Source organism: Microtus pennsylvanicus, chromosome 2 (assembly GCF_037038515.1).
Source record: "Microtus pennsylvanicus isolate mMicPen1 chromosome 2, mMicPen1.hap1, whole genome shotgun sequence".
Classification (NCBI taxonomy): domain Eukaryota; kingdom Metazoa; phylum Chordata; class Mammalia; order Rodentia; family Cricetidae; genus Microtus; species Microtus pennsylvanicus.
In genome coordinates this window covers 105,256,379-105,276,966 of record NC_134580.1, presented here as the reverse complement: position 1 = coordinate 105,276,966, position 20,588 = coordinate 105,256,379, and the positions used below count along the sequence as shown (strand labels likewise).

The 20,588-nt window shown below is 46.6% G+C and overlaps 2 protein-coding genes across 2 annotated transcripts in view; one reads left to right on the top strand and one right to left on the bottom strand.

Annotated features, from left to right (window-relative positions):
* The first annotated feature begins 35 nt into the window (after window positions 1–35).
* Ciao1 (cytosolic iron-sulfur assembly component 1) lies at window positions 36–6,950 on the top strand. The gene is made up of 7 exons (XM_075962081.1): window positions 36–335; window positions 644–792; window positions 1,061–1,172; window positions 1,272–1,360; window positions 1,534–1,735; window positions 2,675–2,762; window positions 4,751–6,950. The coding sequence occupies exons 1-7, from the start codon at window positions 197–199 to the stop codon at window positions 4,989–4,991; spliced, it is 1,020 nt and encodes a 339-aa protein (XP_075818196.1). The 5' UTR covers window positions 36–196; the 3' UTR covers window positions 4,992–6,950.
* Window positions 6,951–7,677: 727 nt separating this feature from the next.
* Snrnp200 (small nuclear ribonucleoprotein U5 subunit 200) overlaps window positions 7,678–20,588 on the bottom strand; it is a 30,531-nt gene continuing 17,620 nt past the window's right edge. Inside the window, exons 21-45 of the mRNA XM_075962080.1 lie at window positions 19,949–20,146; window positions 19,276–19,428; window positions 19,080–19,160; window positions 18,651–18,734; window positions 18,104–18,210; window positions 17,709–17,827; window positions 17,285–17,439; window positions 17,008–17,197; window positions 16,665–16,838; window positions 15,463–15,623; window positions 14,904–15,131; window positions 14,223–14,414; window positions 13,950–14,128; window positions 13,641–13,792; window positions 12,765–12,873; window positions 11,777–11,885; window positions 11,203–11,392; window positions 10,948–11,112; window positions 10,651–10,772; window positions 10,264–10,407; window positions 9,992–10,168; window positions 9,545–9,705; window positions 9,381–9,462; window positions 8,199–8,291; window positions 7,678–8,103 (exon numbers count right to left, since the gene is read on the bottom strand). Coding sequence (XP_075818195.1) covers window positions 7,960–8,103; window positions 8,199–8,291; window positions 9,381–9,462; window positions 9,545–9,705; window positions 9,992–10,168; window positions 10,264–10,407; window positions 10,651–10,772; window positions 10,948–11,112; window positions 11,203–11,392; window positions 11,777–11,885; window positions 12,765–12,873; window positions 13,641–13,792; window positions 13,950–14,128; window positions 14,223–14,414; window positions 14,904–15,131; window positions 15,463–15,623; window positions 16,665–16,838; window positions 17,008–17,197; window positions 17,285–17,439; window positions 17,709–17,827; window positions 18,104–18,210; window positions 18,651–18,734; window positions 19,080–19,160; window positions 19,276–19,428; window positions 19,949–20,146 — 3,669 coding nt within the window. The 3' untranslated portion in view covers window positions 7,678–7,959. The remainder of the gene's footprint in view (window positions 8,104–8,198; window positions 8,292–9,380; window positions 9,463–9,544; window positions 9,706–9,991; window positions 10,169–10,263; window positions 10,408–10,650; window positions 10,773–10,947; window positions 11,113–11,202; window positions 11,393–11,776; window positions 11,886–12,764; window positions 12,874–13,640; window positions 13,793–13,949; window positions 14,129–14,222; window positions 14,415–14,903; window positions 15,132–15,462; window positions 15,624–16,664; window positions 16,839–17,007; window positions 17,198–17,284; window positions 17,440–17,708; window positions 17,828–18,103; window positions 18,211–18,650; window positions 18,735–19,079; window positions 19,161–19,275; window positions 19,429–19,948; window positions 20,147–20,588) is intronic.

The following is a 20,588-nucleotide window of genomic DNA, read 5'->3' as shown; positions in this document are numbered from 1 at the left end:
GCTTCCTGTTGTGGAGGGGGAAAAGGAAGTGACTACAAGTCCCAGAAGGCCGTGCGACCCCAGCAGCGGGTGCTTCAGTTCCCAGGGCGACACCTCTGGCAGGAACTGGGGCCCTGGCGTCCTCGGGGTCCCACGGTGGCCACCGCGTTCTGCACATTGCTTTCTGTGTCCTCCTTCTCACCCTGAGGCCTCCGTCATGAAGGATTCGCTGGTGCTGCGGAGCCGCGTCCAGGCACACCCGGACTCCCGCTGCTGGTTTCTGGCCTGGAACCCCACGGGGACCCTGCTGGCCTCGTGCGGCGGCGACCGTAAAATCCGCATCTGGGGCACCGAGGGTAAGGCCTGGTTTGGCTTTGTGACTCTGGTGCCACGGGAGACGTTATTCTGAAAAGGGTTTGTCGGGGGAAGGAGTGTGCAAACGTCAACAGTTAGTCTGGGGGATTGTTGCGGCAACTGGGGTATTTGCTGAGGAAGAAAAATGAGAAAAGTAGTCTGAAACTCAATTTGACGCTTTTAAGGAAGTAGTCGTTTGCATCGCTGTAATGGTGCATGAGTTTGTCCCTTCAACAGAGCTTCACCTTCACTACCAGTTACTGAATGGCGTTGATGGTGCTCCAGAGCCTAGCCTGTTCTCTGCCTGTAGGTGACAGCTGGGTTTGCAAGTCTGTCCTTTCTGAAGGCCACCAGCGCACTGTTCGGAAAGTGGCATGGTCCCCCTGTGGAAACTACCTGGCCTCTGCCAGCTTTGATGCTGTCACTTGTATTTGGAAGAAGAACCAGGATGACTTTGAGGTAACCAGGCTGGACGTTTGCACACCAAGACTGGGCCACCCTGGACCATTTGAGTACAGCCTTTACTTAATGCTTATACTGTCGAAATTGTAGCTGGGTGTGGGAGTTCATGACACTAATCCCAGCATTTGGGATGCTGAAGCAAGAGGATTCCCAAAAGTCCAAGGTCATCCTGGGCTGTCTTAACAACAAAATTGTGATCTTGGATGTTTTACTAGGGCCTAAGACCTTTAGCTGCCATTAATTCACAATCTTTTTACCTTTGCAGTGTGTAACCACTCTCGAGGGTCACGAAAATGAGGTCAAGTCAGTGGCTTGGGCACCGTCTGGCAACCTCTTGGCTACCTGCAGCAGAGATAAGAGTGTGTGGGTCTGGGAAGGTCAGTCCAGGTGCCTCTGGGTACAGTGGAAAACCCGATCCCTGACTTTCAGCTTTGTTCTGGGCAGGGTCAGCTCTTAGGTTCTTTTTTCTCCCACAGTTGACGAAGAGGATGAGTATGAGTGTGTCAGTGTCCTCAACTCTCACACACAGGACGTCAAACACGTGGTTTGGCACCCAAGCCAGGAGGTAAGAGTCAGGCGAGGCAGGAAAGGATGTGATGTGGAGGCTGGTGCTCAGCCTGCCGGCACTCGTCAACATCACCCTCACTCTTACAGGGATCTCTGGAACTGTCCTGTCCTAGCAGGGTTTCATGTTAGAGCCATACAAACAAATGCTGGCTCTCCTTTCTCACTTTTCAGCTTTTAGCGTCCGCCAGCTATGACGACACAGTGAAGTTGTACCGGGAAGAAGGAGATGACTGGGTCTGCTGTGCCACCCTTGAAGGTCATGAGTCCACTGTATGGAGCTTGGCCTTCGACCCCAGTGGCCAGCGGCTGGCATCTTGCAGTGATGACCGTACTGTGCGCATTTGGCGCCAATATCTACCAGGCAATGAACAAGGTGAGGGTCCAGGAGTCAAAGGAGACTCCTTTCCTTAGTTTTATAGTCTGCCAAGATATAGTCTGCCAGGAATCACAAATTGGATTCAATGTTTTGTAGGAGGTCTCCGGAGAAGCACCAAAAGAACTAGGGATAGCTTTGTGGAACAAAGCCTTCCAACAAGATTTGAAGAGGGCATGTAGGATTTGTAGCAGGAGAATGTAACGTAGGATGCCCAGTTGAGCAGAGCAGTGATGGCACAAACCTTTAATCCAGCCCTTGGGAGGCAGAAGCAGGGAGATCTCTGTGAGTTCGAAGCCAACCTGATCTACAGAGTGAGTTCCAGGACCACCACAGATACACAGAGAAACCCTGTCTTGAAAAGCAAAAGACTCCCAGTTGAAAGCCTACCAGCAACCCCCCACCCCACAAAAAAAACCCAAACAACAACAACAAAAAGACCTGCCAAGCAGTGGTGACGCACACCTTTAATCCCAGTACTCTGGAGGCAGAAGCTGGGAACCTGAGTTCAAGGCCAACCTAGTCTACATAGTGAGTTCCAGAACAGCCTAGCCAGAGCTACATAGCTCATGAGACCCTGACTCAAAAAAACAAAACAAAAACCAGAAAGAAAAGAAAACCCAACAGCATGAGTTGGCTGTGAAGAATGGGATTCCTTGAGGCAAGGCAGAGGATTAGAAAGAGTGAAATTGGTTGGGTTGGCTATTGGGTGCCCTTAAATGGCAGATTAACTTGTTAGATACAGCCTGCAGTAGAATAGGGGTGCTTCCTTCTCAGAATTCTTAGGTGGCAACAGTGTGTAAGGCAGACAAGGAGGGTTGGAACAAGGACTCATCGATTGGCAATGGGATGAGGAAGGGCACATTAGGTTCTCCTTTGCAATGGTAGAGGTTATCAGGACACAGAATGCCTTGGGCTTAAGAAAATTGTGTCCCACAGGGGTGGCATGCAGTGGCTCTGACCCCAGCTGGAAGTGTATCTGCACTTTGTCAGGCTTCCACACCAGGACCATCTACGACGTTGCTTGGTAAGACCTCAATCCCATTCCTAAAGCAGGAATTTTAGAAACGGAATGACCTGTGCTGTTCTGCATTGTTCAGTTAGGCCTACCGTTCTGGTTTATAACTGGCTGGCCTAGGCTTCTAGGAGCAGGAAGATGACTGTACCTAAGACTGTTTCTGGGATAAGATCCCAGGCTTCGAGGGCAGCACCAACCCTTAGGATTTACATAGCATTGGGCAATCCTGAAATGATGGAATATGTACATTTGTAACTATGAACTGTGTGTGAACTGTGTGGTTTAGTAATTGACTTTTGTTTTTGTTTTTCAAGACAGGGTTTCTCTGCAGCTTTTGGAGCCTTGTCCTGGAACTAGCTTTTGTAGACCAGGCTGGCCTCGAACTTGCAGAGATCCGAGTGCTGGGATTAAAAGCATGCGCTACCACTGCCCGGCTCAGTAACAGACTCTTACAGAGACTAGAAAAGCTGCTCCATTCTTAGAAGGTTGGAGTTTGGAGGCTCTCGACCTGAGTCTTGGATCTTAGAAATAATTCCAAACCAATGAAAAAATCTGTTACATATCTAAGCTTTATTTATATCAAATGTCTGGGGAATGTCTGTCCCATGAAATTGGACCTGAGTATTTTGACTACATGGAGAATTAGCCCCTCTCCCCCAAGGCATTAAATTTATGGCATTTTTTTTGTGCAGAAGATAAAATTTACTTTTAGCTAAGGAGATGGGATTTTGTTGTTGCTTTTGGTTTTTCAAAACAGGGTTTCTCTGTGTAACCCTGGCTGTCCTAGAACTCACTCTGTAGACCAGGCTGGCCTATAACTCACAAGTGCTGGGATTAAAGGTGTATGCCACCACTGCCCAGCTAGGAGTTGGTTTTTTGGAGAGGAGGTACTTAACTACTTAAAATTAAACTTATTTGCCTCTGTGAGCTTGAGGCCAGCCGGTCTACAGAATTCCAGGACAGCCAAGCTACACAAAGAAACCCTGTCTCGGGGGAAAAAAAAAACAATCAAAACAACAAAAAATTTAGACTTATTTGGGGCTGGATATATGCAGCAGTTAAGAGAACTGGCTACTCTGCTAGAGGACCTGGGTTCAATTCCCAACATCCACATGGCAGCTCACAATGGTCTGTAACTCTAGTTCCAAGGGATTTGACACCGTTTTTGGCTTCAGTGGGCACTAATACAAACATGGTACATAGGCATACACATAGGCAAAATATCTATACATATAAAAATAAATCTTACAACCATTAAAAAAATGTTAGTCGGGCGCACACTTGTAATCCCAGCAGTTGGTAGGTAAAGGCTAGTGAATCTCTTGAGTTCAAGGCCAGCCTGGTTCAGAGAGAGAGCTCTTGGACAGCCAGTTACAGAGAAATCTGTCTGGGGTGGGGGTAGGGCTAGGGGAGATCTCAAACATTCATTGCTAGACAATTGGAACTTTTGTTGTTGGGTATTATTATGTATAGTGTTTTGTCTGTATGCTTGCTGGCCAAAAGAGGGCACCAGATCTCATTACAGTTGGCTGTGAGCCACCATGTGGTTGCTGGGAATTGAACTCAGGACCTCTGGAAGAGCAGTCAGTGCTCTTAACCTCCAGCCCCTTGCTTTTTTTTAAACTTACTAAAATGAATAGGCAGTTGAACATTCCAGATTCAAGTTTTATACAGAGATGGGCAATGGGGGAATCTTCAATGCTTATTTTAAAGTAAGTTCTTGACTTTAAAAAGGACTAAATTATGGTGAAACTTGTTAATGTCAGTGTTAGGAGGTTAAGGATGCAGTGACATGGGCAACACCTGAGGACTAGGAGGCCTTTGGTTGGTGTGATGGCTTAGGAAAGAAAGCTTTTCTTTCTGTGAGACGCTTAGCTGAGACCTGAGGTTTGGGAAGAAACTAGGCCCCGGACTGTGGAACACGTCTCTGTCCTGATTTGCCAGGTTGGAGAGGCAGGAGTCATCTCCTTTCCCACTGACGTGTATGTTCCTCCCAGGTGTCAGCTGACAGGGGCCCTGGCTACAGCTTGTGGAGACGATGCCATCCGAGTGTTTGAGGAGGATCCCGGCTCAGATCCACAGCAGCCCACCTTCTCTCTGACAGCTCATATGCGCCAGGCGCACTCCCAGGATGTCAACTGTGTGGCTTGGAATCCCAAGGAGCCAGGGCTCCTGGCCTCTTGTAGTGATGATGGGGAGGTGGCCTTCTGGGAGTATCACCAACCTGCAGGCCTCTGAACTGTAGTGTGTGACTTGCCAAGACTTTCCTAGTCATCGAGAGGACCTGAAGGATCCTTGATCTACATTTAGCTTTATGCCTTCTTTGGATGTGTAGAAGCCACAGGACCATTCACTGTTTCCCTTCATTGGTGTGAGGGAGCCATGGGACAGAGCCATGGAACAGAAGTATGCTGTACTACAATTTTTGCTTGATTTAGGGCATGGGGTTACATTTTGGGGCAAATATAGTATTTATAATCATGATGTATGTACACGGAAGAATGTGTCTGAGAGCTTTCTGAAATTGTGAGCTTTATAGAAATAATCCACCTGTGCCACACTTCCTGTTTTGTAAATAAGGTCATTTATCATTTATAATTCCGCTATTTGAAGTAGGTCCCACTTTCCCAATTTCTAGAGAAGTTCTTTTTTTTTTTAAGATTTATTTATTTATTATGTATACAACATTCCTTCCATGTATGTTTGTATGCCAGAAGAGGGAACCAGATCTCACTATAGATGGTTGTGAGCCATCACGTGGCTGCTGGGAATTGAACTCAGGACCTCTGGAAGAGCAATCAGTGCTCCTAACCTCTGAGCCATCTCTCCAGCCCCCTCTAGAGTTCTTGCATTTAAGACATTCTAGCTAGTTGTGGCGTCTTCCTAGTACTCAATTAGCAAAGACAGAATGATCAGAAGCTCAAGGTCATCTTTGGCTACACAGCAAGTTTGAAGCTAGCCTGGGATATACGAGACCCTTTCTCAAAAAGCAAAAAGACATTCAAAGTTTGTTCAGAGTAAAAGAACACCACTGTTCTTCCTTAGAAACCCTCATATGCCTCGAGACATTATGCTATGGTGGCAACTAAAGCCCCCGAAAGAGAGAACTGGTTTTCAGTGAGGGGCAGAAAACATTAAGACAATAGCTTGTGGCCCTCTAAAAAACAGCAGGCTGGGTGTAGTGGCACATACCTATAATCCACTACTCAGGAGGCAGACCAACCTGATCTACAAAATGACAGGATGACAGAGGCCTGTCTCAAAAAAAGAAAAGAAAAAAAGTAAAAGACTTTTGTGTGTGTGCTGCCAATCTGGTGTTTTTCAGGCTAAAGCCTTTTAAGGCCTTTTTTGTTCTGTTTTAGTGAGTTTGTTGCTGTTGTTTAAGACAGGGTTTCTCTGTGTAGTCCTAGCTGTCTTGGAAGTTACTCTGCAGAACAGGCTGGCCTCACAAAGATCTGCCTGCTTCTGCTTCCCGAGTGCTGGGATTAAAAGTGTGTATCACCACCACCACCAAGCCTAATAAGCCTTTTGAAGAGTGGTGAGGATTGTCTTCAAAGCTGGAGCCTTCACTTAATTTTTGATACTGTACAATTTGACCTTATATAACTTTTGAGAGACAGCAGAAGTAGTATTCAAAGCAGTAGTGGCTACAGTCATCAGCAGATCCCTGGGAGTCTTAGGACCCTTGAAGGGTCAACACTATAACATGGTCAAGCAGTGGCACCAGTTAAATAGCCATCAGTCTTCACTGTCTTGTTCCCACAGTAGGAATGGAGCCAGCTTCTTAGACTAGAAAGATGAAATTGCGTAGTGAACTTTGTGGGTATCTGGAGAGTTGTGGAATTTCATGGGTCAGTCTCCAAGTGAACCATATACTGATGTAGGTGGTCATTTGGAGAATATTACATCCAGAGAGTGACTCTAAGATGGGGCGGTGGGTTTAATAGTACAAGATGCATGGGTGCAGCTGTAGACCCTAGATTGCCTTTAGGAAACTTCCACGGTTATGTGAAAACCCTTCTCTTTTCTCTGAAGCTGACTATTAACACGACCACATTATAGACAGCACAGAAGTGGCTAAAGATCCTAACTGGCTTCCATTAAGCCAGATGTAAAGTGATTGCAACATTGTATCACGCTGCTCTTCCCAGAACTTATTTTTCCTAAAATATGTTAATGAAGTTATTTTGAAATGGACTGCCTTAATTTTTCATATACTAAGCGACAATGAATATAACCAAGATAATAAAAGCTTTCGAGGTTGTGCTCCTAGTTCTCTGAGGGGGAAGGGGTCTTGAGACCACCGTTTGAAAACCGCTGGCCTCAGGGAAAATGAATCCCCTTTCAGCACTGTTCACATTTCTTCAAGACAGAAAGCCAACATTGGAAGCTGTAGGTCTGAGATTGTGGAGAGAGGACATTTTAAGGAGACTAGAGTCATACTTACCTGGGGCACCTTTTGTTTTTGTTTTGATTTTTGAGACAGTTTCCCTGTGTAGCTTTGGCTGTCCTGCAGACCAGGGTAGCCTCAAACTCTCAGAGGTCTGCCAGCCTTTTCCTCCCAAGGGCTGGGATCAAACCTGTGCATCACCACTGCCCAGCCCTACTGGTGCATCTTAACCACCCTTAGGGTTGCCTCCTGCGAGGGAAGAATTTCAGAACATAGATCATGAGAGGCCCTACCTGTTGCCCAAGATGGAATCAGTTCCTATTCCCATGTCACTAAGTTTGCCACTGTTCAGCAAAAAGGAGGCTGAGGTCATTCACACTGCCAAAGAATAGCTGTCTGCCATTGTTTTGTCCCTCGGTACAGGACAAGTTTGTCTTCCACATACTCAATAGGAAGATTTGGTGCTAGCTAAAATGAGGGTTTTTCTAGCCAGGATCTTTGGTTGAAGAAAATTTAGTATCACTGTTAAGGACATACAGTTTCTCCAAATTATTTATTAGAATTTATGGAACTATAAAAAGAATGCCACCAATTATTGTACAGTTCATGCTTGACATAACATTTGAAAACACTGGACCCAGAGCTTGAACTGCTCTGTCCAAAGTGGGAAAGTAACTGAATGTAGACTGGGAACAGCAGCAGCTTGAATGGTCAGACTTCAGGCTGACAGACCTGGTCTCCAAAACCAGTTCCCTCCTGAACTTCCACATTCCTGTTTCCAGGTTTAATGTCCTTATACGTGAGAATACCCCAGACTCAATCTGAATCACTGTCTGTCTCAGCTTCTTTCACATCCACACTGAATTTATACTCCTGGTCACATCCCATGTAAGCATCACTCATGAAGTACAGGGTGTAGTTGTGGCCACCTGTGGCTGGGGCCACAAAGTCTAGTTTCACCTAAAGAGAACAGGAAGAAATTGAGTTGGGACCAGGGAGGAGGCAATCGTCTGTCAAACCCCAAGAAATAGATGCGGGATTAAGTGCACACTGACCTTTGCTTTCTGCTGCAGAGTGAGCCTCTTGATGGAGATGAGGCTGTTGGACTTGGCATCTCCAATCACAACCCACCAGCCCTCTTCACGTTTCTACAGGGACCAAAACCAAGAACTTGAGCATAGAAAACTTGATGGTTACAAGCAACTATGAGACTGATTATGAAATAGAGTGACAGAAGTCAAATTAAAGCTCTCCACAATTGCTTCCTGAAACACAACTTGATAGACTTAAGAGTTTTAAAGCAATCTAAAGGTATCCCCTAAGGACTTAGTTTTCAAATAAGTAGATAGACTAATTGTTCAGTTTTACCTCATTTCTATAACCCAAGGCACCTTTTTTTATTTAATGCTTGTCACTGAATCTAAAATGCATTTTTAGATATTTAGCCTTGGAGCATAGAAGCTTCAAGTTCTTAAGAAACTTAGATGCAAGGCAAGCTAACTGAATAATCTTAATGTGGAGATGAATCAGCAACAAAGAGAATAAAAAGCAAGCCCATGGAGCCTCTTCTGGCATCTTGTCTCTGGAGACGCCCTCTCTGTTGGCCACAGTAGAGCCCGTGTGCTTCAGTGGCCAATTTCCTTAGAAATTTGAATAACTTGTCTGTAGACACACAAGCATCTAGCATCTGTGCCCAATCTTCAATTATCTCACATAAGAAGATGAAATTTCCTTTCTATTGATTGAAAAACAAATATGCAGCTGGGCAGTGGCACATGCCTTTAATCCTGGCACTTGGGAGGCAGAGGCAGGTGGATAGATCTCAGTGAGTTTGAGGCCAGCCTGGTCTACAAAGTTAGTTCCAGGATAGCCAGGACTGTTACACAGAGAAACACTGTCTCAAAAAACAAAAACAAACAAATATGCAACTAGAACCTAAGTGAAATATAACTGAGGAAAGACAGTAGAAAAGTCCAAGTATCCTGAAGCATCTGAAGAGAGAAATGGATCTTACAAGCCAGAATAGCACTGCCTGATGTATTTAAACAACGATCAGTCATCTAAATTGTTTAAAAACAAAAAAGAAAAATACTTCATAGTTCTGAGATTAATATTTGTCTTGTGAGTTCATTACCCCCAGACTACCCTCCCTGGGTGAGAACTATATCCTATACCTAAGACCCAACCAGTGAACAAGGCCTCAAATGGCCTCCTAACAGCCAGCTGCTAAGACATACCTGTGGGAAGAGAGGTGCAATAACAGGGCCCGTGACTTCCTCCTCTCGCTCCAGCTGCACTAACACCACAACTGGCCCACCACTGGGGAAAGCAGAACAAAGAATGAGTACTGTGGTTGTGTGCAGAGACCCCAGGGCAGGACTCCTGGTGCTTCCTGTCTCACCTGCGGATGCTGTCCTTATCCACCACTTCATAGGACAGTTCAATATTCGGGTAGCGGTTACAGAAGCGGGCCACATCTGCAATCTGGCTGTCAGTCAACTGAAGCAATGCATTCCGTTCTTCATCCTCCATCTCCATGATGTCAAAAACACTCTCCACTCCCTACAGTGGGTATGCAGAGGTCAGGGGAGCCGAGAACACATGCCATAAGCAAGTAACAATGGCTCTAAAGAACTAAAGATCATCTTCCCACACTGCCAAGCCATCTACACACAGCTTTAGAAAGAATGCAGACCCCTTCTGGCCCCTCTCAGCATCTCGATTCAGATGGAACTCCTTCAAAGGAGCCAGGGCCCCCTGCTAATAGGCTATAGCCTCCCACAATCTACTGCAGATTAGGACTTTTTGTTCTCAGGCTCATCATCCAGCACTCCAGGTCTTAGCTCACCTTATCTGTGCAACGTTTGATATGCTCTGAGGTGAAGTGTGGCAGCTGCTTCAGATAAGAGTCCTTAGACCACATGGCTTGGGTGACCATCTGAGCCAGTTCCATGGCTGCCAGAGCAGGGCTGAGCCACCCATTACTAGAGAGTACATCCACACAGGCTTGAATGAGTCGGATTGCCTGTATGCAAAGGGAGTGTAAGAGAAGGTGGGCTGAGAACTCAATCCTCTGAGGCCCCCAGTGGCCAGTGAACCTCCAAGTCCCGCCCATACTACCTTACTAAGGATCTCCTCTGTGTCTGACTGTAGTTCGGCACTTAGTTGCATGCGGGACAGGTGAGCTTGTAGCAGCAGGTTGGTCTTCACATGTGGATCATTGAACTTGGGATTATTCAGCTTGTGGGGGACCTTCTGAGCCAACTAGAATGTGAAAGAAAAAAATTAAAAAGCTAGAGATAAACAGAGGACCCTACCTGAGACCTGTTCAGGCCAAATACACCATGTGGCCCAGCTAGACTCTAGAGGGAAGGATGGAGAATTGCAGATAAGTGTGGAAGAATGTATGAGGTTGAGAGAGGTAAGAAATGTATGAGGGAATTTGTGACAGGAAGTCATGGGCCAGATTTTTACTCCTGTATGTTCTTCTAAAGCCAATGCCCTCACCTGGCGCAGCAAGTTGTCTTCATGATGCCTAATTGGAATGTTCTCATACTCTGCCGCATTGGAAATAATCTCAATAAGTCCTCGGACCTTGGTTTTAGCATTGAGAGACATGCTGAAGAGCTCTGAAAGAAAATGAGAGAATGAGGAAAGAGCCAATAGTTGTGGGAAAGGAACAGAGTAACCAGAATCAATAGTGTGGGCTGTACTGCTTTCTTGCCCTATCACCTCTCTGACAAATACTGGCTACCACATCTCATCCCAACAGTCTCCAGAAGCCCATGCACCACTGGCCCTCACCAATGGTGGTGTAGTTTATGTAATAGTAGGCAGCAATCATGCCCAGGTTCAGAGGGGCCACATCCATCTCATCCTCGATGCTGATGCACTTGGACTGCTCCAGGTCACTAAGGGTCTGCTCCACCAGCTCTGACAAGTGGTCAGATAAATGACGATGGGATATGCCTGCAGAGACGCAAGAGGGAAGTCTCAGGATACTGCCTAGCGAGGGCTGGGACACCTCCAAGGGCAGTGTGTGCTCTTCGGCTCACTAACCCTGAAGGTTGTAGTAATTTGGGTTCTGTGTCATCCGGCGATACAGAAAGGTCCAGGTGAGGTAGTCCACAGCATCCTGCTTGTTCTCAATGGTCTTGGTGACAATCTCAGCATTGAAGTGGTCATGCATACAGTGGTCCAGGTGAGACTCTACTGGTAATGGCTCATACAAAAACTTTTTGAAAAAATCCTGTGGATTGGGGAGGGTTAGGTATTAAACATGGTAATAAGGGATCAAGGGCAATCCAACAGGGTATTGTCTCTGTATGATACATATAATAGCCAAATAGAAGAAACACGTAGAAAACAGTATCATAGAATACAAAGCAGGAATGGGACAGGCCAAGCCACATAAACAGAGCAGTAAGCAGTGCATGAAGAAAGAACTAAGGAGTGGAAAGACATGGAATCACCAGCAATAGCAAAAACACGGAACCAAATCTGTGTGACTCCAGCTTATTACAAAAGCAACTGGCAGAAAGGACTGAAAAGTTTATTAAAGACAGTAAAAAAAAAAAAAAAAAAAGACTCAGACTCAAGAATCTGTTCAAAGGCTCAGTTTCCTATAACTGACCTTTTTAGAGCCTTGACACATGATGACACAGCGCCCCTCGTCATCCTGCAGGGGGCGGTTGGCATGGCCCACCATCTGAAGCACATCATAGATGGGGTAGTCCACATAGCTGGCGGCGGAAGAGAGAAATGAGAAAACATGTCAGGAGGCCTGCCTGCCTGCAGTCACGGGGCGGATCGGATGATGCAAACAAGGAGGGAAAGTCAGACTGCAGCAAAACCGGCCATGAGCCTGTGTGCTTAGCGATGCACTTCACATGCTTACCCACACATTATTTTAGTTTCTAAGTAAGAGTCATGAATGTGTTACCCCATGAACCTGAACCAAAGCCACAAACCTATCTAAGGCTAGAAGCAAAGTAACATCCCATTAAAGGACCAAACTTAGAGTCAAGCTTAAGAGCTGTTATGTTTCACAGATTAAAAAATAATCTAAAACTAGGCCAGACAGTGGTGGCACACGCTTTTAATCCCAGGACTTGGGAGGCAAAGGCAGGGAGATCTCTGTAAGTTTGAGGCTAGCCTGGTCTACAAGAGCTAGTTCCAGGACAGGCTCCAAAACTACAGAGAAACCCTGTCTCAAAAACAAAACAAAACAAAACAAAAAAACAAAAAAAAGTAATATAAAACTCAAAGCAACAACCAGATTCTAAACTTACAAAACTAATTTCAAAATAATTTGTATTTTGGAAAAATAAAAAATGAAAAAATTATTCAGGCTCTGAGAAACACTGACCCTTGGGCTTCTTGTCACAACAAAGGTGTGACCTTGTGGGAAGTCGGTAACAACAAGCCCCTTTCTTCCTGTCTGAAAGGGCCTCTCTCCAAACTGCTGAGACAGAGGTATGTATGTTTACCTCCTGGGACCAAACAATGAACACTGATCTATTGGGAGGGACTCTTCTATGCTTAGTTCCCTGTATTGTATTTGTAGATCTACACTCGCTTTAGGAGGGAGGTCTGTTAAGGTCCACAGCAACTGTACTCACGCATGGATCTTGCCATTGTAGTACTGAGTATCCATGATGATCACCAGATGAGCAGCAACATTCATGCCCCAGCAGAGACTTCGAGAAGCCACCACCACCTGGATAGCCCCTGAGCAGAGGAAGGGAGAGGAAGACTGAGGCAGGCCTCCCAGGAACTATTGCTTCACTGGCAGGCAGCGCCGACAAGGGCTACATTTCAAAGCTCAGCGTGAGGCCCTAGGAACAAGGTCTGACAGGAACCAAGTGCAGTGAAAGGCGGTACCATGCTATTGGTGCCTTTTGCTCTGAGACTATCCTAGAAGAAACACAACAATTCTGGAGAACTCAAACTCAAGGAAAGCAAGACTAGCACTGCCTGGCGGATCAGCCCTTTGATGGTGAAAGCTAACACCAACCCAAACACAGTTAGTTCAACCATGGCAGCAAAATCAAACTTACTCTGAGCACACCCAAACCAGACAGATTCGAAGAGTGACCGCCTGGTGGGAGCTCTGCCACACAGTGCCAGGACAGTGGACGATGCATAAAATGCCACAGGCCAACAAACAGCAGCAAGCAAGAGGCAACCAACCAGAAGAGAATCACAAACCCACAGCCATCTCTTAAGTTCTAACCCCACCAGTCTGGTCTCCACACAGAACCCTAAACAGCAGAAAACCAGCTTCTGTAATGGGACCAGCTGATGTGCCTGCCTGTTTTCTAATCTAGCAGGGAAGGGTATCTCTGTCAACTACATCACAAGTGTCTAGGAGGAATCTAATGAGGTAAGACAGCTAGCATTGTGAAAATGAGTACTACTCAACAGAGAAATGCCATCCACACCCTAAAGTCGAATACACACACCTGAGGACTTTGGATGTCATGACGTTTTCTTACCTGAGCTAAAGAGCTGCTCTACCAGGCGCCTCTCCATGGGGCTCAGCCCTTCATGTAGGTAGCCCACCCCATTTAACAGTGTTTCCTTGAGCGTGCTGTCACTTAGCTTCTCCAGGTAAGGGATCAGATCCTTCTCAGTACAGTGCAAGAACCTGGGCAGAACAAGAACAAGCACAGGTCTGAGGCATTTCAGTCTGTGCTGCCCTCAGCCTCAGCCCCAGCCTCACCCAGGACACCCAGAGCAGGGGCACCTTCACGTAACAGGATTCTCATGCAGCCAGCCACCCCAGAAATTAGAGCACAGCCCACCTCTGCCGCTGGATGTCTGCTGCACAGGTAGTAAGGATGTCTATTGCCGTGAGGCGGGTCTGCTTGCGAGATGGGACAAAAACGATGACAGGTTTCTTGGGTGAGTGTTTGGTGATGGCATGGTACACAGGCTTGGCCATAGACAGCAGGCGAGTCTGTGTATGGCTGATGTTGAAGCCCTGGAAATAAAGACAGAAGACAAGACACTGAGCTCACTAGACCTGATTGACTAGGGATCCCCGAGGCCATGGAGGAAGGCAGACAGGGTCCTACCTGGATATGCAGTTCCAGTGGTACAGGGCGCACATTAGGGTGGAAGTTGAAGGTGGAGGTGGCACTACAGCCCAGCCAGTGAGCCACATCCTTGGCATTGGACAGTGACGAGCTAAGTGCCACAATTCGAATGGGCCGCTCAATCTGGGAGGAGATGTAGCGCATCCGGGAGCAGATCACTTCCAAGACAGGCTGGGAAAAAGGGAAGGAGTCATTCCAGGCTCAGGTTCGCCATCTCTGCCTGAGCTTCCCTTTGTGAGCCAACTATGGACTCTCCGGTCTGTGGCTGCCCTGCCCCAGGAGACAACCTTCACTAAGCAACACTGTTCCTTAAGAGTCTATCAAAAAAACCTCAGAGGGGCTGGAGAGATGGCTCAGCGGTTAAGAGCATTGCCTGCTCTTCCAAAGGTCCTGAGTTCAATTCCCGGCAACCACATGGTGGCTCACAACCATCTGTAATGAGGTCTGGTGCCCTCTTCTGGCCTGCAGGCATACATGTAGAAAGAATATTGTATACATAATAAATAAATAAATACTTAAAAAAAAAAAAAAACCTCAGATCACCTTTTTGGAACAAGGCAGGCAATAGGCAGAAATCTTTGTGGAGACCCTAGTCCCGGGCCCAATATAAGGTCACTGTGTGGGTCCCAGCCCTTCTCTATGCTGTGAAGTCAAGCCTACCCCATTCTCGCCCCCAATAAGGTGGACCTCATCCACCACGAAGAGGTTGATGTTCTGGACATTCTTGCGCTGCTTCCACCTCCGGGAAAGGATGTCCCACTTCTCGGGAGTGCTGATGATGATGTTGCCTTTGCCTAGAAGCTTCAGATCTGTGCTAGTCTCACCCGTCAGCAGCACCACCTTCTTGTTGAGCCTATCCTGAAACTTCTCATACCAGTCCATGTACACCTGGTGGGCAGGAGTGGGAGGGATAGTAACAGTAGGTTGCATGGACATCTCTCACTTAATAGGAGGAAAACTGAGATGGGGCACAGGCTGACCTTAAACTTGTGGGTTCAAGTGAAACTCTCACCTCAGCCCCCTAAGCAGCTGGAGTGACAACCATGCACCACCCGCCATACTCTATTCATGATACTGCCCGGTCTATACCAGCTTTTAAGCTGACAGGGAAGCCTTTCTTTAAGAAATGACATGCAGTTGTCAGATATGAGAAAACCTTCATCTGGAATCACAGATGGAATGGCTTCTGGAAAATTCAGTCCCACAACATATTACACACCTGCTCTGCCAGAGCCTCCATGGGGGTAATATAGACACAGCGTCCCTCAGAATTCTGCAGCAGCATCCGCAGGATGGCAAACTCTGCACAGATGGTCTTCCCGCTGCCCGTGGGGGCCCCCACAAACACGTTATCATCACTGTTGTACACGGTGTTAAAAACTGGAAACCAAAGGTATAGAGTGAACACCAGTGGGGATGAAACAAATCATTCGTCAAGATTATGAACACCATGAGACGCAAAGTCAATCAGCTGCAGTACAAAAAGAAGCCTGGAACACTGGCCCTGCTGGCTGTCTCACATACTTTCTCCTGCAAAGCAGGGAAGGAAAAAGTCCAAGATCAGGTTCAGATCTCCTGGAGATTTATGGGGAAAAAACAACAACCACAACAACAAGAAAGAAATCCCGCATCTTTACCTGTCAAGGACCAGAATAAAAACAAAACGAAACAAAACAAACAAACAAAATAACAGGACACCTATCTCTGCCTTATCAGCGGTTTCTTGCATTCTTTAGAAATACTCAAATACAGAAGGTAAGCCCAGGCCCTGGGGTCAAAACTACACTAAAAACCCAAGCTCAACTATTTACCAGTTGGTTTAATTAGGGCTCCTTCCTATGCCTCAGTTCCTTCATCATGAGTTGCACAATTAACTGTAGCAGTAAATAGTAACCCTTTCAAAGGATTGGCGGAGGAGGAATCACTAGTCCTGTGCTCAGCCAAGTACTTAGTGCCCGCTCTAATTTTTAATGATGAAGTGAGGTCTCATCAACACCACACTCTGGCTCAACACTTGGAGCAGGAGTAAGGACAACACATCACAGAATGACCTTACTCTCCTGATCCTCCTTAGGGAGATATGTAGAGCGGCAAAGCAAATCTAACAATGAACAAGGACTTTTAGGAAGAAAAACATCTGGCAGGCCAGTGAGCTCCAGGCCACTAAGTACCTGGTTCTCTGCCAGCTGCCCAACACACTTATTATGAGGTAACCTTAAAAGGCCTGCATGGTCTGGGCAGTGGTGGTGCACACCTTTTATCCCAGCACTCGGGAGGCAGAGGCAGGGGGGGGGGATCTCTGTGAGATAGAAGCCACCCTAGTCTACAGAGTGAGTTCCAGGACAGCCAGGGAAACCCTGTCGGTGGGCAGGGAAAAAAAGGCATGCTTGGAAACCAAATATCTGAGACTCAAACACCTACCTTGAGTCTGGATAGGATTGAAGAAAGGAAATTTATCTTGGTAAAGGCTCTCAAAAGCACTGTTCCTTAGAGCAGACACGGGCAATGGCTGCAGGTCCAACAGTTCAGTTGGAGGTGGGTACTTCTCCGGTAGGATCAGGTGTCGGAAAGAGACAGGCAGCTGGGTCTCACAAGCTGTCAGGGAAGAAATGGAACACTAGGAACAATCTCCAGCAGACCTCCACAGCCTCATTCATGAACACCAGAGACCTTAGGCTGTGTCTGTACCACTCTCTTAATAGAGACAAGAAGTCTACTACCATCCTTGGAAGGTATGTTCCTAGGGGACTCAGAAGACACTCACAGAGCCAGCGGTCAGATACCACTCGGATGAAGTATTGAGGGGGCAGTGGTTCGAAGACTGGGACGAAGAATGTGATGAGATGCTCGTCCTGGGCATACTTGGCCTTCAGTAGAAAATATTCATGGTGCAGAATCACCTCACTGTCCACATCTTCCACTAGAATCCAAAATGCCTCTGAGGAACCATGGACCTGCCAACCCAAGCACCAGTGAAATAAGAATGGGTAATGAGGGGACTAAGCAACTCCAACTGCAGCCTCTAACCAACAAAGCCTTGCCTTTTCATCCCACTGGAAATCCGGTGTGATGGTCAGCTCTACTTTCAGGGTAGAGCGTGTAATAGGCTGCAGGTGCACCGACAACTCCAACTTGGGGAAGAGATGGACATACTTGTGGATGGTCTTCCCCATCTTCGGCATTCGTATAAGCTCACCTATGAGAAATAAAAGCTGTTGCTGGCCAGCCTAGCAAATCTACAATCAAGGCCAAAGGGCAACTGTGGGAAAGGAGCAGATTCCACACCAGTGGACAGGCTCCTCACTTTAGTCTCAATGCAGTACTAACGGTTCAAAGTCTAACAGTGAGTTTGTACAACAGCAGGATGCAAGCATAGAGTGCCAGTGCCCAGGGTGTAGGACCTGGGGTGTAGAAGGTTGACAGAAAAAGGCCTGGGCTACAAGACAGGACAAGAACTTCACACACCTATCTCATTATGATTCAAATCGTACAGCCGCTCAAAGGGGAAGTTTTTCTTCTCGATCTTCTTCACTACTTCCTCAGGAAGCTTACGGAACTGACGAAGAGGACACATGGACTGCCACCTATCCAGAAAGGAGACACAGCTGGTTCACTCTTTCCGTAAGGCTGTGAACAAACTGCCGTCACCAGTGTCCAGCACTAGAATAACCACACAGACCCTATCATTAAAGGAAGATGTCTTCTTTGCTCTCTAACCTCCCAGCCCTACATTCTAGAGGGCCCATCCACTTCCCAACTTTCACCCAGGTCTATGACACATCTCAGGCACCAGAACTGGACATCAAGTGCACTGAGGCCCATATTCACAATGACCATCCTCTAGCTCACTGAGCACTTACATGCGTTTGTCGATCATCTTGCAGAGATTCAGGGTCTTATCTGTAAGCTGTGCCCAACCGCGGTTCAGGACAATTTCAAAGATTGCACGCATCAACCGGCCAGCCGACTGAGAAAAGACAAGTGTTCCCATGGTGAAACCTCTGTGGCCTGTCTACCATAGCCTGATGACCTCAAGATCTCATGCGATCACTCATACCAATTCCGAAACAAACAAGTTTTTGTCTCCCACCCTTTCAGGTAAGACAGAATAATTAATAAAATATTTTGTCATTTTTCATGAACACCACAGCTACAATGGGACCGTTTCTCTTGGAAAGGGTGACATGCCCAGTGGACCTGTCTCTACAAGCACCGACAGAGCTTCTTAGCACTTTGTAAGGCCTGCCCTTCCCACAAGCTCAAGATCAGTACAGCAAAATCAAGTGGCAGCAAGCAGCTGGCTTGCTGGAACAGCAGCGTCAGGCCTCCTTTCTTCAAGGTACACAGCAGAGAAGGCACTGGAATTATTTGGACTCTGCTCATCACTCAGAGCAACTTTGTCCTCACCTGGGTCACGTACACCATGTCAGCCATCAGTGCAAAGCCCTCCAGTTTTAGCTGTGAGATGAAGGCTTGGAGAAGAACATTGATCTGCAAAGAAGCAGAGATAGCTAGCAAAGACCAATCAATTATCTGCATTTCTGTTCTGGTACATGTGCCAAAAAGGATCTTCCATGTTCTTGATTTACATGTTAAATAACTATTATTCCATATAAAGCATATGTCAGAAGGAAGCAGAGTAGGGAAATTGGGGGTGGGGGTACAGCCAGTAGTCCAGCACATGATAGGTCAACCCCGAATACCCTCCTAGGAGTAGAAAGAATTGTACATGTATTCATACAATATAATTACAATATATTACCATGTATGAAATCAAGTTCAAAGTTCCTCTTTCGGAAACTGAATGATCATGTTTGAAAGTGAAGACACACCTACCTTCGCACTGGGCTCTTCGATGCTCTCCTTTACAGGGATGGGCACCCTCTCCAGCAGCTTCTGCAGCTCCAGCTTCTCCTCCTGCCACGAGGAAAGACAAGTCATAGGAAATCCACAGGGCAACAGTGAAGGAAAGAAGTTATCCAGCAGCCTGGCAGGGGTCCCAACTCCTGTCCCGAAACACTCATCGGCTCACCTCTCTCACAGTGATGTTCTTGAACTCTGAGGACAAGGAAAACACTCGGAAAAGCTCAATCTCGCTCAGAGTAGGTTTTAGCAGCTGGTTGTAGGTCTGCACAGTGTCGTTGGTGATATAGTAGTGACTAGCTATCCGGCCAAGTTCTGTCACCTAGAAAGAAGGAAGACTCAGTGCAAGGCTGACTAGTGATCAGCCCCCAACTTTAAATATCAAGTGACCATCTTAAGATGACAAGCAGATAAACTCCTTGGGGTACCTTTACCTGCCTAATACAAGCGCCTCAGGCACAAAAAGAAGATGGCACAACAAACTGCCCTATGGAGAACTGATGATCATGTAATGAGATAGTCAAATGACCTTCCGCAACTCAAACTTGGAGAACCAGCTACCATTTTTAAAATCTAAGTGTTGGAGAGATGGTTGATGAGGGATGGCTGCTCTTCCAGAACACCTGTGGTTCAATTTCTAGCACCCACATGGTGGCTCACAACCATCTCCAGTCACAGGGCAACCAATGCCTTACTTAAAAGTATAAATTTGAAAGTTAAGTTCATAGCTCAAAGAGTATAGTCTATTCCCCAATCTAGACAACAGGTAATTAGATAGGCATTACATACATTAAAGGACCTAAATTTTACTAAAACAGCCTCAAAAATCACATGCTAATCACCTGAAAGTTGCCTGTCTTCTTATCATACTTGACCAGATTGTTCTTATCCAGCATCAAGGCAGCAGTGTGAACAAGATCTAGTCGGCGCTGGTCCAGCAAGGGATCTCCCTTGAGGTCATCATGAGAGATGCCATAGAGGGTTGGGGACCGGAGCATTCGGATGTACAGGTAGGCATAGCCCAGCCAGTTCACTGCATCCTGCAAGACAGTTCATGGCGTTTAGCACGAAGAACTGCTAGTGTCCATCAAGTCCCACAGATAGCTTGGACATGAATTCTCAAGGACAAGGACACACAGTACAGTATCTTCTGGATGTCATCAGTATTTCAATTTAAATCATCTTTTCAAGTATCTTTTTTTTTTTTTTTTTTTTTGGTTTTTCGAAACAGGGTTTCTCTGTGGCTTTGGAGCCTGTCCTGGAACTCGCTCTTGTAGACCAGGCTGGTCTAGGAATTATCTGCCACAAACCCAAGAATGATGGGGAAGCTCAGCCAATCACATCTGGGTTGGGTGTGGCCACCTGGAGCCAGGTAGATAAACGGGGGTAGATAGGTGCACGGGTTCTCTGCACGGGGCTCGCCTGACCCGTCTGGACTTCGGACCTTTTACTCCGGTCACGTGAGTTTCCCCGTTTTTCAAT